Source organism: Salvelinus namaycush, chromosome 11, assembly GCF_016432855.1.
Source record: "Salvelinus namaycush isolate Seneca chromosome 11, SaNama_1.0, whole genome shotgun sequence".
NCBI lineage: Eukaryota > Metazoa > Chordata > Actinopteri > Salmoniformes > Salmonidae > Salvelinus > Salvelinus namaycush.
Genome location: NC_052317.1, coordinates 20,617,442 through 20,635,488, shown reverse-complemented (window position 1 = coordinate 20,635,488; position 18,047 = coordinate 20,617,442). Strand labels below are relative to the sequence as shown.

The window sequence follows — 18,047 nt, the reverse complement described above, 5'->3', positions numbered from 1 at the left end:
AAACTATACTTTGTTCTTCATAGTCAGTTAAATGGGTCTATTCTTCCTCGCAGGGTGAATCAGGTGACCCAGGGCTGACAGGAGTTACAGGACCAAGGGGACCAGAGGGGAAGAAGGGCGACCCTGGACCTCGGGGGCTGCCTGGCCCCCCAGGAGGAGGATTCTTTGTCGAGGTGCTGTTTTGTTGATTTTACTGTTGAGTCAGTTTCCCATCATACTGTTGTCTTGTTTTGTCTCTATTGATTCTGAATGCAATAATGTTGTGTGTTGGTGCTTGCAGGACGTGGAGGGGTCTGGGAAGAATGACAAGGTCCTTGGCACAGAACTCAAAGGCCCTCAGGTGATTGAGATTGGTATATGTGTGTGTCTCCTGTAGTTTTGAAGTCCTTTTACATTGTATTTCACCTTGAGATCTATGGGAATAACTGTCGTTATCTACTCTCTTCTGTAGGGACCTCCTGGTCTCCCTGGCCCTGCAGGACCAAAGGTAGGAGTACAAATGAGGAAAATAACTATGCTGTGGAAAAAACTAGGTTCACATGGAAATCTGATCAGTTGTATATCCTGTCTGTTTTCTACAGGGTGAAGATGGGAAGGATGGGGCTCCTGGGTTGTCAGTGAAGGTTGGTTGCATCTCTCTTACACCACCTTCTACAATATTATTAGTGGACATTGGTGGATGTGTCTTCACCTTTGTTCTGTCTCTTTTCAGGGTGAGCCTGGTGCTTCTGGACCTGAGGGACTCCAAGGGCTAGCTGGGTTACCAGGCGCCAGGGTCAGTATTGAACCAGAAAGTATAGCATCATCTGCAGTAACCATGAATTTAAAGTTTGTAGCTAGCTAAACCTCAACTACTACCTGGCTACTATTTTTAACTGTGTTGTATGTGCTTGTCTCTGCAGGGATTGAAAGGAGACAAAGGTGATCCAGGATCAAAGGTATGTTAGTCTTAGACAGCAGTACGACTCCAAACTAACCCTGATGTGGGCTGTTCTTCTGTTCATCATATGTTCATCATATAATACTTGTGGTTGTATCAAAGCCTGTTACAACATTATAGACCATCTTTGGTTGTGTCATTCAAATGGCTTGTTGAGTTCATGGGGGTTCTTTGTCCTAACTCTCCTGTGTGCGGTGTCTTACAGGGGGAGTGTGGTCCTGATGGACACAATGTACCTGGTCCTCCTGGTCCTCCCGGCCCTCCAGGACCAATCATCAATCTGCAGGATGTACGTCCACCCCACACACCTCTCATCCCCTGTCTGAGTGCTGTTTCACAAATTACACACACACCTTGAACAGGAATAGAGCTGTTGTGGTTTATTAAGGGTTATTAACTTCATGAGCATTCATAACAGGAAGTAACTTGAGTTGTCTGTCACCATCCACATGGTTTTCATATATTCATAGTTTGTACAGTATGTAAAGTTTATAACTAGTATAGCTACAGTAGATTTGCTACTATAATCAATATGTCATATGTTTATCCTCAGCTCCTCCTGAACAATACAGAGGGCATGTTTAACATCACTGAGATACGTGGCCCCCCTGGCCCAATGGTGAGTAGCACAATGTTAATTTGATGTATTTCTGAAACTAGCCCATTATATTTAAATGGCAATATCCATTATGCTTTACATGAAATAGTGTGGATGCTGGAGCATGGCACATATCAATATGCCTCAGGGCAGTTTGCATTTATTGCTATTTCATGCATGAGCAATGATGCTAATTATTCATTCACACCTGTCATGTGTGAAGCCAGAATGGCCTGTTTTCATTTGCAATGCCTATTTACTAGAGATACTCGTAGGCTCCGCTAAGGGTCAACCTAACCACCCAAACAACCATTAATGCAACCATAATGCATACTTGATCCATAATACAGGTTACTTATACAATGCATATGCTTCGCCTACTTACATAATGCATACACTTAAACTATGATGTTATCAGGTTTAAAAGCTTGTTCTTACATTACAGCCTTGGAAATGTTTGTGCTGTATTTTGTGAGATGGATGCTATCATGCTAGTATATTCTGCAAAGACGCTGCATGCTACTTTATTATTGCATGTGATTGACAGCTATGCTGACCCAGTCCTGCTACCTGCCTGTGTGTGTTTTGTTGCATGTCACAGGGCCCTGAAGGCGAGCCTGGCAGAGCAGGATTCCCTGTAAGAGCAACTCCATACTTAATATGTGATTACTGGGTTGTTCCACGAAAAGAGTGCCCTTTCTTTGATATTTTAAGTAGAAATTGTGCACTAATATTGAGTTTTAAAAGTCTGTGCTGTTTAATATAGACCACATGGAGAATTCAATAAATCAGGTTTTTTATATGAATAAAGTCTGGCTGAAGTGCCAATATTCAGCATTTTGACAACCCTGTGTCACTTCTAGGAAGATTATAACCCACTTAATCCCAAAATGTCTCCAAGTTTCACCCTCATTGTAAAACCCTAGTTATTTTGTTGCTTCTAAAGTTATTTCTAAAGATTATTATTTATTTGATGTGATAAGTGATTCATTTACAGTACGTCTGTCCCTCAAGGTCAAAGCTGTTACGTGAACTGAACTCGTAATATGGTGAAACTGTTTTTTTCCCCATAAGAAACAATGAACATCTAATATTCAAATCATAGAGTAAAAGCAGGTGAGCTGGTTCTACTATTTTTGGCCATTTTCTGTTGTTTTGTGGTGGAAAACTGAGCGGGTCGAGCATAACATGTCAACCCTGTTACCTATAGATAGACAGGCCAGAAATTATTTAACAATTAGATTTTTTGGGTGAAGCTTGCATTCAATTGCCACTCCCTGTTGCACACAACAAGCTTCCATTCCCCCTGTCACAACGGGATTTATGGCTGATTTAAGAAGAAATCGTCAACGGTCAACCCTGTTACTTTATTTAGCACTCAATAGGCACTTACTATAGTATATATATTTTTTTCCTCTTAAGATGGGAAAACATGTTTTTTATGAAGATACACATGTGGTCTTTATGACAGAATGTTCAAATTAGGCGAAATCAACAACAACAAAAATTGACCAAGGTACACTTCTCAAAAGGCACCGAATTGGTGGAACGACCCAACCCCATATATAACATTCAGGATGGATTGTATATTTATGTACTACTGTAAATACCATGCTGATTTCATTTTGTCTTTGCTGCCATGGGAAGGAATTGGGTAGGTTCCTTATCATAATGATAAGAGTCTATAGTTCTGAATATAACATATATTTTGACTCACTACTATAAGTAAATATGCTCTAATATGCTTATATCTTCTCTGTCCATAATTATTATTGTGGTCTTTGCCCAGGGCCCAAGAGGACCAAAGGGTGACAGTGGGCTTCCTGGTTTTCAAGGTCCACCAGGAATGAAGGTAAGGGTCAGAAGCTCTGTTAATGTTTACTGCCCCTCCATGCCAGATAAGTACTACTTCATGGATCTTACATCAGATAGGACTTTAACAACCTAACCAAGACCTGATGATCATGTCTATGTGTCTACTATGTCTTTTCTCCTCATAGGGTGCGAAAGGGGAAGCTGGTGTCACTATCGCTGCCGATGGAACTGTGTTGACAAGTGTCAGGGGCCCTCGGGGGCCAAAAGGAATCAAGGTGACTCCTCTCTCTACCTCTAGGGTTAAAGGTCACTGTATGGTAGTGGTTTTCTGATGATTCAGTGCTCTGACCATGTCGGTGTGCTTTTCACAGGGTGAGCGTGGCTTCCCTGGAGCTTATGGTGTCATGGTAAGCCAATGATGCCTTGTGAAAGCATAAAATAATGCTCTATAAAAATGTACACTGTATTTGCTATACATATTGGTATCTGTAACAACTGTAAACATCTACTGTCTAGTAGTGGGTGAACGTGAAATGATAGAAAACCATGTTCTTTTTCAGGGACCAATTGGACCAACTGGACAAAAGGGAGAATACGGGTTCCCTGGTCGACCGGTCAGTGCTTTTTGTCAACCCTCTGCTGTTTTAATTTGGTTGAGTAAAAGATGAGTCCCTGTAATTTTCCCCGTGTAAGTGTTGGCATTCTTACCTCCGCAGGGGCGACCTGGAATGGCAGGGAAGAAGGGAGACCAGGGAGATGCCATTGGTCAACCAGTAAGAATCTCCATCTTGAAACATGATTTTATGCGATTACAGTACAATCAACTAACTAAGTGACAGAAAAGTGAGGTGTCATTGACTGTGATTGATTGATCTGTGTGATTGTGTTTGTAGGGACTTCCTGGTCCTCCTGGCCCTCCCGGACCCCCAGGTCCAGTAACAGGACTCAACGGAGTAAGTACAGTATGCCTGTATAAGTACACATTGATGTTATTGCTGTATAAGTACACATTGATGTCATTGCTGTATAAGTGCATTGATGTCATTGCTGTATAAGTGCATTGATGTCATTGCTGTATAAGTGCATTGATGTCATTGCTGCAAAAGTACAAATTGATGTCATTGCTGTATAAGTACACCTTGATATCATTGCTGTATAAGTACAGATTGATGTCATTGCTGTTACTCTACCATAATTAGTATGCGCTATGGAAGGGATTGGTCCTTTGATTTAGTAGAAATGTTCATATAGACACAACAAGACACACTGGAGACAAACAAAACAGAACAACAAAATGGTAGTTTGTCTCCAGTAATGATCTAATGTCAACACATGAAGAACTCGCTTCCATTGGATATCCAGATGTCGTCCATGACGTCAATATCAATGCTGATGTCATAATTTTCCTCTGAATCTTAAAGACAGTTTTTCCGGTCCGTCCCAGACCGTTCTGCAAAACACCAGTAAGTTAGTGTTTGAGCCCCTTTAAGGCTCTTTGGGTGTAGCGGCGCATGTAAGTCCATGGGCTCTTACCCCTAACAGGCAGCCCCTCCCTTCCCTCCTGTCTGCAGCCGTGCTGTCTCCCTTTGTGTTTCCTGGCTTTGTGGTGGTCCTCACAATAGCATAAAGCTGGCTCCTGCTTCTCCGCAGGTCAGAAGGTCATGTGACATCATACAGTCACTTTACATATATTTATCTATCTCAACCACACTGACTAGTCATATTGAATTCAATACATCAATTTCAGAATCTATGATTTAAAAAAATATATATCTATTTTCTGCCTGCTTTATGCTGACGGTGTAAAAATTCCCCTTGAGTGTTCCTGTTCCTTTAACTCTGAGCCCCGGTTTGGCGTGGTGGAACGTCTCTACCCCCGGCATGTTGCATGTGGTTTTATCTGTTGTTGTTTTTTAGCTTTACAGTGCTAAAATGTTAAGGCTAACTCCTGTGATTCAAGGTGACCAACCAAAATAAGAACATTAAACCGAGTTCCTTAGTACCTCTTGCCATCCTTGTCCTCATTTTATGTTTAACTTTTGTGTGCAAGGCTGGCATGAATGTTTTAAAATCCAAATTAATTACAAATCTCTCTCCTATAACATGTGTCTTTTGATTTTCAGACATTTTTGAATGGCCATCTTGACTGAAACAAAACAACTATACCTGTTGTGTGTGTATAGGATGTAAAGCTGTTTTATTGTTGATTATTTGGTGGTTTTGGTGGTGGTTCTGGTTGTGGGTATAATTTCATATTTTAACCATGTAGTTTGTGAAATCCTTCCACAATAACAGCACAATAACCATACCATTTTGACTTGTAGGTTAATGGCAGCAAAGGGTCGTCACAAGGTAAGTCATCAGATATTCCATTGTACGCAAGACATACATTATACTCTTGTGATAATGAATCTGATCATACAGGGTGATCATCATAACAGTATGATCACTAGTCTATGGACAACTATTTTCAACATATACATACAGATGAGCTCAGTGGTCTCATACACCTGTACTGTATTTCTGTGAAGGTGGCAGGAGAGGAAACGGAGGTGTTAAAGGGGAAAAGGGAGAGGTTGGACTTCCTGGAATGCCTGGAGAACCAGGTATGCATGTGCAGCCAGGGGTGCAGTTTCTCCTCCATTTAACTTGTTTATTGGCAATAATCGCACTTGATTAGAACGTGTTTGCAACCGACATACAAGATGACATATAAGATGTGTGTTCTCCCTCATCAGATGATATTCTACCAGAAGGCTTTGTAGTGAGTATTTTACCTTAACTTCTTTAAGGAACATTTACCAGTTCAAAACTCAAATACTGTATAAGTAGTGGAAATGTATGTTATGTAAAACTTATGCATGTGATAATATAATAACAGTCTGATTCAACCAAACTGTTTGTTCCTCAGGGAGAAAAAGGAGACGTGGGCTATGAAGGAATGAAAGGAGACCAGGGTGAACCTGGGTTGCCTGGCCCTCCAGGTCTTCCTGGGAGATCAGGCCTTGTGGTGAGTAATTCCAGACTCAAAATACTCAACAAGTACAGTATACATTTGACAAACTATAGTCAATGTAAATAGCAAAGACTAATTTGCATACATGATAAACCTATTACTTAGACATTTGTGTAATGGTCAGAGACACTGTCAAATGTGCATTTTGTATATGCTTATGTAGGGGCCAAAAGGTGAGTCCGTCGTTGGAACCGTTGGTCATCCTGGAGCTCCTGGTGAACCAGGGGTTCCTGGCATTGGACGACCAGGCTCTCGGGGGCCCCCTGGCCCTGCCGGACCCCCTGGACCACCCCCTGTTTATGGTTCAGGTAACTGTGCACGGCGTGCTCGCTAAAATACAACATCTTAAACTTAGCGTTGCTGTCAAGTTCCATGTGTATGCATTTGAAAAGCACAAATGTATGTTTAGTAGACCTACAGTACACTGTGATACCTTTGTATGACTGTTCTATTTTTCAGCTGTGAGTATTCCCGGCCCACCTGGGCCTCCCGGTTCTCCTGGGATTACTGGCTATGAAAACCCGGTAAGGTAACCAGTAGGGTACTTCCTTATATACTCACCAAGTCAACATAGAGAAATGTGCGTAGGTGTTTACCAACTTGTGGGTTTGCGTGTGCACTAGTTCACACATTGTCACCATGGATTGGCTTGAGCAGTGTTGTCTATGTCCAGAGGATTCAGTGTGAACTTCCTCTCTTCTCGCACCAGGTGTCCACATACAGGAACACCAACAGTTTGATGAGGGAGAAACACCGTGCTGCAGAGGGCTCGATGGCCTACATCTCAGACAAGGGAGAACTCTACGTTAGAACTAGAGATGGCTGGCGCAAGGTTCAGGTACTGCATGCCTTTACAGTCCCACAGTGATGTCTCCAGTTAATTAAAGCCTTTGATATGGCTAAATGTGGCAAAAAAATTCTAGAAAATGTGATGTTGCCTGTGCTTATTCAGTGAGGTGTGTCCTGTCTCCCCAGCTTGGTGAGCTCATCCTCGTCCCAGCAGAGAGCCCATCCTCTGCAGTGTCCCAGGCCCTGAGCAGACCAGGAGATCGCACCAGACCCCACAGCCAGGTACTGTGGTTACACTGCGCATTATATCTGCTCTCTTCACAGTTTGTTATGAATGTTTCATTTATGATTTCATTATTCAGTGTCAATCTGCGCTTGTGTTTTTTTTAGGAACTAGTTGGAACTAGCTACGTGCCCAGCTATAATGTCCTACCTCATACAGTACACTCAGTACCAGCGGTAAGGTGGAATTTATACCTCTGTTGCACATTTATACCTCTCAGTTGCACAGTCACCTTGGACTAGCTTGAGCTGTGTTGTCTATGGTTACTTCCATTGACTTTTGCCCCCCTCAGCTGCACCTGGTGGCCCTGAATGCTCCGTTCTCTGGGGACATGCGTGGCATCCGGGGGGCAGACTTCCAGTGCTACCAGCAGGCCCGAGCCATGGGTCTCACTGCCACCTACAGAGCCTTCTTGTCCTCACACCTCCAGGACCTGGCCACCATTGTCAAGAAAGGAGACCGCTACAACATGCCCGTCATCAACCTCAAGGTACAGTTGTTGTCTCTTATGACAACTAAAACATAAGCAATGGACTGATAGGTCCTGAGTTTTTTGGTTATGATGCGGTTGTTGAAAATAAAGTGAAGCCAGTTCAGAAAGGGAACCCGAAAACCGGCTAGCTGATGCGTCAGCTGAGATTGCACCAATTAGATGTTGGTAACAATCACGCTTACCTTATTTGGCGGTCTATTTTATCTGACCGGTTCTGCTCACACATCCTGCTGCTGCTAGTATGCTTCTTTTGCTCCCACATGTTAGGTTCTGTTTTCCTGCTAGGGAATTGGTATAGCCATACGCACTACCTGCTTGTAGGTCATTTTATATATTGATACTTTGCTTGGACAGTGAGCTACCCTGAAGGAGCAGAGCCTATATTACCAAGATTTGCATTATTCATTCTTTAATAAATAGTTAAATATATTTCTACGTGGTGTTTCCTTTCTGAACTACAGGAAGTCTGTGACTGTAAATGTGGCTTTAACCACATCTTTTCCACAGGGAGAGGTGATCTATAGCAGCTGGATGAACATCTTCTCTGGGAACGGAGGCGTGTTTGACCCATCCATCCCCATCTACTCCTTTGAAGGACGGAACGTCATGACGGACCCTACTTGGTGAGTGACCAGCTTTGGCTGACCCCTTAAAACACATACAGAGAACAACCACAGATTGGGATATTTAGGTGAACATTGATGCAAGTCACTCTGGATAGGAGTGTCTGGAAATGTAGAATGGCATAGGTCTGTGTTTAACTCTCGGTGTGTGTTTTCTGTGAATGCAGGCCTCAGAAGCTGGTGTGGCATGGCTCCAGTACGGTGGGCATCCGTATGACCACTAACTACTGTGAGGCGTGGCGGGCGGGTGACATGGCGGTGACGGGCCAGGCCTCGCTCCTCCAGACAGGCAGACTTCTGGGCCAACACACCCGCAGCTGCTCCAACCATTTCATAGTGCTGTGTATCGAGAACAGCTACATTGACCACAGGAGGTCTAATTAACCTCAACACACATACATCTAGTATACACTCTCTCTCACAAACACACACACACATACGTCTCCTATTAACATAGAGCAGCTATGTGCTGGACTACATGAGGCGCTATCACACACCACAGCACTCACCTCGCTACCACAAAAAGACAGAGCAGCTTCATACTGACCACAGATGAAACTCCCCCTGTTCATTCACCTCTCATTATTAAACTCCCATCAGCATCACTGCATTGCACTGGTCACTAATGTATGTTTACTGTTTCTTTAAGAAAGGTGTAAATATAATGTAAATTGCTTCCTGTCAATAGCACTGCATCACTCCAATTCATTGTGTTTCAATTTGACTGAAGAAGGAATGCCAAAGAACTGGTGATCAGCAACCAACCGACTAACCCACATTGTTTCTGCAGGAGTAGCCTTTAACACACAGTTTATTTTTGTTGGTTTGCTCATTCGAGTCTTATTCTTAAGTGCCGAGTAGAGTAGTTTGCATAGAGACAGCAACCATTCTAACCTTTTGTGGTTTACTGTATCAGACCCCAAAACAATATGATGAAATTAGGACGACTGGTCTTTTCTGTTTCCCGTGATAAAAAAAGAATAATGAAATACCAGGATCTATTCAGACAAGGGAACCATGTGTTGCTCCCTCAAGCCTTGAAGTCATTTAGATGCACTTTGAGTTTATTTGAATAGTTTGGGGTTTCCATATCCATGAAGGCTTTTTGTCTGAAAATTAAGGGTTTTTCTGTTGCGAGCGACTTTGTCTTAGTATTTAAGTTCAATTCTATGTTTCGTATTTTATTTATACTGTAACAGGACATAATCTTAAAATGTGGCAGCACATAGTTTCACTTTGAAAATTAAATGAAATTGAACAATGTGTGTGTGTGTATATATATATATATATATGCTGTTGTTCAATCTGCCTGCGCTATCACCATGAAATAGTTGTTTTTGTACAGTATTCCGCAGATTGACTTACTGTAGATGTACTTTCAACAAATCTATGATTGAGAACTAGATATTTGAATGGCTGTTACAGTGATTCAGAGAAATACTATGTACTCATTGACTGGTGCTCAGTGAATAAATGTTTTTTTTTTTAAGACTTGGCTATTAATTTATTGTGGAGCTTAATTTAATGTGGGTCAATAAATGCATTTACACCAAATGTGCACTAGATGGTAGCACACCATCTCACTTTACAGATAGTTTTGTTGAAAGTGGGACGTGAACCTCAAAAAATAAAACACCTCAGCATAATTTGATATGAGCGCTGATACAGCTTCATAAATCTGGGTGGTGACATTTGAGAAATATTTCTGGTTTGTTGCTCAAAGGGTTATCAAATCGGTCTTACTGGATGACTGACTAGGTGTTTCTTACATGTGCAATGATACAGTACCACCTCAGTGCAAGTTGAAGACTTCTATGTTTCTGTTTTGAATTATTCATTGACCACAGTCATTTTATAATATAGATGTTCTTCTTATTTGTAAACAGTGTTTTCTCTGAATGTGTCATTGTTTCCCTGAATCTAAAACTGCCACGCCCTGATCAGTTTCACCTGTCTTTGTGATTGTCTCCACCCACCTCTAGGTGTCACCCGTTATCCCCATTAGTCCATGGGTATTTATTCAGGTGTTCCGTTTGTCTGTTGCCAGTTTGACTTGTCTGTCAAATCAACCAGCGTGTTTTTCCGTGCTCCTGCTTTTTCTTATCTCTTTTGCTAGTCCTCCCGGTTTTGACCCTTGCCTGCCTTGACTCTGGATCAGCCTGCTTGACCATACTGCCTGCCCTGACCTCGAGCCTACCTGCCACTCTGTACCTCCTGGACTCTGACCTTGTTTATGATATTTTGCCTGCCCACGACCATTCTCTTGCACCTTGGATTATAATAAATATCATAGACTCGAATCATCTGCCTCCCGTGTCTGCATCTGGGTCTCGCCCTGTGCCCTTATAGTATGAACTGGTCATGACAGACCCAGCAGACTTGGACCAGCTCCGCCACGCTGTCTCCCTGCAGGGAGCCACCATTGGGAGGCATGAGGAGCTACTGCTGGACCTTTTGGAAGGGCTTCGTTTCGACGGAATGCCACGACAAAGGGTTCAATGCTATTATGGAGCAAATCAGGGAGTTAGCTCATAGACAGTCTGCCACCTCTGAGACGCCCCCCCCCCCCAGTAACTTTTTTACTATTAGTGGTGGGTTTGTACAGCCTACCCCGGCTCCCTGAGAACTCTGTTTACCTACTCCGGAGCGATATTCTGGGGATCCCGGAACCTGCTGGGGTTTTCTTTCTCAGTTGTCCCTCATTTTTGAGCTGCAGCCATCTTCGTTCCCTTCGGATCGGTTGAAGATAGTGTATATTATTACGCTAATGTCGGGAAGGGTGCTCTCCTGGGCTACAGCAGTTTGGGAGCAAGAATCCGCTATTTGTCGTGATTTGGAAGACTTCATGACAGAGGTGAGGAAGGTTTTCGATTCTCCGGTATCCGGGAGAGAGGTGGCCTGAAAACTACTTGAATTACGTCAAGACTTTCACACGTTGGCCGCCGAGAGTGTCTGGAATCTGGAGTCCCTATTCGATACCTTCCTTCACGGATTATCAGAGGTGATAAAAGATGAGCTAGCTGCTCGGGAGTTTCCGGTGGACCTCGATTCCCTCATCGTCCTCACCATCAGGATTGATGGACGTCTACGGGAACGCAGGAGTGAGAGGTCTGGCCTAGGTCCCACTCATCCATCCGCTGCGGCTCACTCACCTCCGAAGGAATCCGGAAGTCCCCGAAGGCTGTTTTCCGAGAGGATCCAAGGCCACCCGAGCTCCCTCGAGAATCATCGATGACGGGTGAGTCGGATACACCGGAACCTATGCAACTGGGAAGAGCTAGATCATCGCCTAGGGAACGTTCACGCAGGCTAAGCTCTAATTGTTGTCCGTATTGTGGTGCTGTAGGGCATTACATAACCACTGCCCAATGAAGAGACCTGAATCCTTAGTAGGTACAAGTACACTGGTGAGCCTGACTGGGAAACCTCTAATTCTCATTACCCAAACTCCCTTTTTATGTGATCTTGCTGTGGAGAGACCAGCCTAAGTCTCTCCGGGTGCTCATTGACTCTGGTGCAGATGCGTTTCATGGACGCTACCCTGGTATCGGAACTAAGTATCCCTACTCAACTCCTCTCCGTTCCCATGGATTAATATGCGGGTATCTGGAAACCACAGTGAGTCAATACAGCTTCTCATTGAGTCTCCCCACATCACTATTGTTTTGGGCTTTTCTTGGCTCCAGAAGCACAACCCCGATATTGACTGGACCCCGGGTTCCATCCTGGGTTGGAGCCCATTCTGCCATTCACATTGCCTATAGGCGGCACAGCCTTCCCCGGAACATCTGCCTCCAGGATTGAGTACGGCCTCAGATCGCTCTGCCATTCGCGCAGAGTACCATGACCTCCTGGAGGCTTTCAGCAAGGCTCGTGCTACCTCCCTTCCTCCACATCGTCCTGACCTCCTCCCGGGCACCACACCGCCTCGAGGCCGGCTATATTCCCTGTCTGGTCCTGAGACCAAGGCCATGGAGGAGTACATTGAGGACTCTCTGGCTGTTGGGAGTGTTCGTCCTTCTGCCTCTCTTGCTGGTGCAGGATTCTTCTTTGTGGGGAAGAAGTTCAAGACCCTGCGTCCATGCATTGATTACCAGGGTCTCAATGACATTACAATGAAAAAATTGGTATCCTCTACCACTCCTCTCCTTGGCTTTCGAACCTCTCCAGGGGGCTACCATCTTTTCTAAACTGGACCTTCAGAATGCCTACCACCTTGTGAAGATACACGAAGCAGATGATTGGAAGACGGCTTTCAACACTGCCAGTGGACACTGAGTACCTGGTCATGCCGTTTGGAGTCATCAACGCGCCCGGTGCCTTCCAGGCCCTGGTCAACGATGTACTCCGGGACATGTTGAATCATTTTGTTTTTGTCTACCTCTGACATCCTGGTTCTCTCTCGTTCTGCCCAGGAACACTCTCCATGTTTGACAGGTCCTTCAGTTCCTCCTGGAAAATCAGTTGTTTGTAAAAGCTGAGAAGTGTGAGTTCCACCGCTCCACTATCTCCTTTCTGGGATACATCATCGCTAAAGGGAATGTTCAGATGGATTCGGGGCTACAGAGACTCGAACCATCTGCATCTGGGTCTCGCCCTGTGCCCTTATAGCCTTGATGGTTATGGCACACACAGCGCTGCTTTGTACATTATTGTCCTCTAGACCAGTGGTCCCCCAACCTTTTTTGAGTCGAACACTTTGAGTCAAAATGCAAGCCAAGATCTATTTATTTATTTTTTACATGAAAAAAGTAAGCCTATGCAACATTAACCAATTTAAAAACAGTACTGTAGTAATGAGGTTTGGGCAGTAGGCTATAGGTCCAAAACATTATCACCTCATGTCGGCTTTGCTTGAATTGCCCTGCCAATGCATTGTTCTTCTCACACCATATTATTTTTTTTCTATGTCAACATTTGAGGTAGGCTATATGATCACACCGGTAATAGATCAGTTGTTGTATTACTTGTGAAGTACAGCTGAGTGATTTGCTTTTTTATTTTACTTGGCTGTTGGAGCGTGCATCTGATGGTTAGTCTCAGCCTCCCTTCCTTCCCTTCCTCCGCTGACCAAAAAGGGACACCGTCTTCCAGCTGATGGTGTTAACTCAAGTCGCACCACATTATTTCTGCCTCATGCACAAATTAATGTTACTTCTATGACCAGAGAAAGTGAAATATTCTTCAATATTAAAAGACCCTTCTAATAATAACGCAAGCCTATCGATATACTTTCCTATTTATTCATTGCAGCTGCAATGCTGGTTGTAGTGTAAGTGCAAATGGAAGTACGGAGGTCGCCCATTTTACGGTATATAAGTGTTTAATAGAATGTTGACAGTGCTGAGCAAACTTAAACATGACCTAACTTATAAAAACTGCAGCTCTTTTATCCGTTGAGTCTCTTTCTAGTCATGGTTTTAAAAGTTTTCAAATCTCACAGCAGCAATTTTGCTGTAGCGTTCTTTTATGACTGCAACATTACTGCAGACACGATAATCTGAGCCAACCGATTGGCCAGTGGTAGACCTATAGTGTACTTGATTTACTCCCCCGGGCCGCTGGGAAGGCAGTTTGTAGCTGAGGACATATGAAATGGCTCAAAATGAGAGCACACCGCCTACCCGCCATGCGAGAGAGCTGAATCGGGTGCACCTACCGTCAACAGTGAAAGACAAATAAATAAAATAAATAGGAACACAAGGTTTGACTTTTTTACAGAAGTCGATCGCAATCGACCAGTTGTTGTCCACTGCTCTCGACAAAGCTGGATTTATGTGAGAGCCTTTCTCTCTTTATGAAAAACAGGATGCACTTTTGAATTGACCTTTTTCATTTAAAATTAATTTTCAATTACAATATATTCAATGTAAATAAGTTATACACACAGAAAGAGTTAAGGACAATTTAAAACTTACTGTAACAAAGTTTCTAAACACAGAGGGTCAGTGCTCCCTGTGATCCTTGGGACATCCATACCCTAAACCCTAACCTTAACGCCTAATCTTAACCCTTACCCATTTTAAATGTCAACTTCAACGCGGATCAACGCAGAGGCGACACATCGCGAGACTTCCGGGAACACTTGCGAAACAGACCAAGCTGGGGTTTGAGAAGGCAATGAGAAGTTCCTCCATAGGTTGTTCATTTTCTGTAAATGTAAAGGCACAACTTAGATTTCAGCCAATGTCTTAAGTAGTTGAACATGTCATACTCCAACCTCCTAAAAGTGGCAAACGGAAACGTTTTCATGTCAAAAACAACTTTATATCAAAGGAGTGCCTTTATTTTGCACATGCGCAGTTCGGCGCGAGACAACCGTTAGACCCGATGCCGTGTTTCTCAAATTGGATCTTTCATCCCTCATAAAATCAATAGCATCCATAGTAGTCATATCCGGTTCAAGAAGTGCATTGACTTGGGAGTCAGGGGCAGCTTACCTTACTTCACCTGTGACAGAGGAGGCCAGTTTCTCATGCGGCAGTGTGTGTTTTCTCCATCATTTAATGAAATTACTGTAGAATAGATGTTGAATTGACGTCTGTGCCCAGTGGGTAGTGTCTGCTGTTTTTTGGGGTTTACCTTTCAATTAAGACCTAAACAACCAGGTGAGGGGAGTTCCAATCAGTGACCTTAAGTAATAAATCAAGTACAATGGAGGAGCGAAAACCTGCAGACCATTGGCCCTCCATGGAATGAGTTTGTCACGTGTCTAAAGGCTCAGTCTACTCAGCAGTCAAATAAACAGGAAGCCGTGTTGCCCAACTCAAAAGGGCAGCATTCCACATTGATCCCCCTGTTTTTGGGGCGGCAGGGCCTGGGGGGAATTTGGTGTAGTGCGTCCAATCCACTACAACACACAGGCTAGGCTAGACAGCAAGGACAAGGCCTGTTGACAAATAGACCAGAGAGAATGTCCTGTCATCAATCTATTCTGCCACAGGGAAGGATTGAGGGGGACTGAGTGTCAGATTGCTAGCTATCTATCTTTGTATGTGGACCCATACACCCAGTGGTAGGTGGGACAAATCATAATTCAATGTTGAAGTCTTGATATTGATTATATTGTAGCTATCCTCACAATATCCACATTACAATTCCCAGCAAGTGTGTTAACCCTATTGGCGCCATGCATACGGTGTTTGCATTTCACGCCACCAACCTGGGTTTGCTTCCCTGCCCTGCCGTTCGATACACTGGTGTCAGAAATGGAATGGCCATCAGAACGCATGACCCGTCGTGTAAGGGAGCTGAGTAGTCAAAGCACGGGGTTCGGAGGGGGCAGTGTAGCGATCCTGCTATTTGAGCCACTTTACAATTCTCACCAAGTGGGTTAACCCGATTGGTGCGATGAATAGGGTTTTTGCATTTCACACCAGCGACCCGGGTTCGCTTCCCTGCATCTCGCTACAATATGTATGCCACACTTACTCCTCAGCCTGAAGTGGTGGCGATGACTGGGAAGACGCTTCAGGAGGGCGGTCACGTGTGCTAGCAAGGCAGAGGTCCTGGGTTTGAGCCTTTGGGTGAGCTGAATCAGGAAGAAGTGGTACTTGCTTAGCAAGCAGCGTGATGTCCTTTAAATAGGCTACATTAGCCCAAGAATGTAGCCTACTGTTACGGAGTCTAGGCAAGCCTACCATTGTCTGAGGACTGGCCTTGGCAGCCAAAACAGCCAAATACTCCATCTAAAAGTTAATTGATAATCAAGTGGAATACGGTTCTAGAAACATAAAGCCCTTTACTTTCATATTACATCAAATAATTTCACTAATGCAAAATATACACTTACACAAACACCTGGCATTGTTTTTAACCGGGTTTAACAGCCAACAGTATTTTTCAATTAACCCTTTCCTGGTTGTCACTAGTTACCACAGCCACAAGGTCAAAATTGGCTATATCGTAAACTCATGAAAACAAGAATGTGTTTTATGGACTTAATTTAAGGTTAGGGTTAGGCATAAGCAGTGTGGTTAAGGTTAGGTTTAAAATCACATTTATGAAGAGAAATTGTGGGGGTTTAGCATTGGTAGATGTAGCATGCACAACTCTGCTATAAAGTTTATAATAGAACGCGTGTGAACACACACACACACATCTAAATATTGCACTTGTTTTTTTCACATCTTAAAGTAGAAATAGAATGAAACAAACAGGCATTCTATTTTTGCTCTATTATAGTGGCCACTATAGTAGACGTCGATCAAGTGCACAAGGCTACATGTGTGCAAAAATAACGTCAATAAAAATGTAATAATCCCTTCTCACTCATGTGTTACTGTCAAGTTCAACACAACAAAAACAATATATTTGGGCTCCACTGCACATTATTACATCGTACAGTTTCTGCCTGTGGACATCTATTCTACAATGTGCCAGCACAGCATGATACCCTTTGTTGGCATAATTGATCTCTTTCAGGCAGAGAGTACACCTGGCATACCCCTTTTTATCCACTAATGAAAAAGTGAGAGCGGGAAAGTGTGGTATTCCTTCCAACTCTATAGTGGCTTCCAGTTTAAGCCAGGCACAGCTCCAACTACACTTGATCCCTGAATCCACTTGTTTAACAAGCAATGCCTCATTTTCACCTAATTCTTTAATTAAAAAAATTAACCACATACTGTAGAGGGAAAACATCAGTTCACAGATAGTACTCTAGTTAACATTTCACACAGATTGCAAGGGTCCTGTAATCAACTAACGCGTTATAACTTGAGGAATGGCAAGGAGTCGTATACCAGTTAATACTATAGCAAATGGTTAGGTTACTAATGTTAGTTAACCTGATGTTGTAACGTTAGCCGTCTGACCTTAGCCGACTGAGCCAGCTGATTTTCACACCATAAACTCAAGTATTTGATCAGTTAAATTGGCTAATGTTGCTCTACATTTCTCTGGCTAGCTAACGGAGAATTCGATCCAGCTATTGTAGCAAGACACTAATGAAACAGGCAGGGAGCAGGTCTCGAACCCTCAACCTTCTAGCCCGAAGTCCAGCGCGCTATCGAATGTGCCCCAAAAGCATGCTCGAGCGGCAGAGTCGATAGCCGCACTTATAAACCCAGGGTCGTTACAATACTTAACAATGCTAACAATACTTGTTCCACCACACTTTCTCCCTCACCTCAACCTTCCCAAATGGCAGTTGTTTTTCGGTTACAGATCATGAAGTACGCTTCATCACCTTCTCACCCTAGTCTCTGTGGTTAGGCTTCTCACCTACCTCATCGTTATCGTTCTGGGGACACGTTGCTGTAGCTGGTAAACTGCCATTCAACTCTCTGCTCTCTCAGTGCGCGCTGTTGCTGTAACTAGCACATTGGTTGTCTCTTCTCTCTCCAGTCGAGTGCTGCATTCTGTTGTTATGCGAACGATTGGCTGAGCCTTGGATACAGACAGTATTGCTCCAAAAGCGCATCAATCATTCGCATACAGCCAGTAGTGATCCAAAGCCCCCCCCACCCCACCAAACTTTTCTCATCGG

At 43.6% G+C, this 18,047-nt stretch overlaps 1 protein-coding gene across 1 annotated transcript in view; it reads left to right on the top strand.

Moving 5' to 3' along the window:
- LOC120055901 (collagen alpha-1(XV) chain-like) overlaps positions 1 to 10,022 on the top strand; it is a 34,024-nt gene extending 24,002 nt beyond the window's left edge. The window contains exons 15-40 of the mRNA XM_039003943.1: positions 54 to 173; positions 281 to 340; positions 452 to 487; positions 582 to 623; positions 713 to 775; positions 903 to 938; positions 1,146 to 1,229; positions 1,494 to 1,559; positions 3,328 to 3,390; positions 3,539 to 3,628; positions 3,725 to 3,760; positions 3,914 to 3,967; positions 4,070 to 4,126; positions 4,247 to 4,306; positions 5,678 to 5,705; positions 5,885 to 5,959; positions 6,092 to 6,117; positions 6,265 to 6,363; positions 6,533 to 6,677; positions 6,829 to 6,893; positions 7,079 to 7,207; positions 7,345 to 7,440; positions 7,549 to 7,617; positions 7,734 to 7,931; positions 8,442 to 8,557; positions 8,725 to 10,022. Of these exons, the coding sequence (XP_038859871.1) occupies positions 54 to 173; positions 281 to 340; positions 452 to 487; positions 582 to 623; positions 713 to 775; positions 903 to 938; positions 1,146 to 1,229; positions 1,494 to 1,559; positions 3,328 to 3,390; positions 3,539 to 3,628; positions 3,725 to 3,760; positions 3,914 to 3,967; positions 4,070 to 4,126; positions 4,247 to 4,306; positions 5,678 to 5,705; positions 5,885 to 5,959; positions 6,092 to 6,117; positions 6,265 to 6,363; positions 6,533 to 6,677; positions 6,829 to 6,893; positions 7,079 to 7,207; positions 7,345 to 7,440; positions 7,549 to 7,617; positions 7,734 to 7,931; positions 8,442 to 8,557; positions 8,725 to 8,941 (2,130 nt within the window). The 3' untranslated portion in view covers positions 8,942 to 10,022. The remainder of the gene's footprint in view (positions 1 to 53; positions 174 to 280; positions 341 to 451; positions 488 to 581; positions 624 to 712; positions 776 to 902; positions 939 to 1,145; positions 1,230 to 1,493; positions 1,560 to 3,327; positions 3,391 to 3,538; positions 3,629 to 3,724; positions 3,761 to 3,913; positions 3,968 to 4,069; positions 4,127 to 4,246; positions 4,307 to 5,677; positions 5,706 to 5,884; positions 5,960 to 6,091; positions 6,118 to 6,264; positions 6,364 to 6,532; positions 6,678 to 6,828; positions 6,894 to 7,078; positions 7,208 to 7,344; positions 7,441 to 7,548; positions 7,618 to 7,733; positions 7,932 to 8,441; positions 8,558 to 8,724) is intronic.
- Positions 10,023 to 18,047: the final 8,025 nt, after the last annotated feature.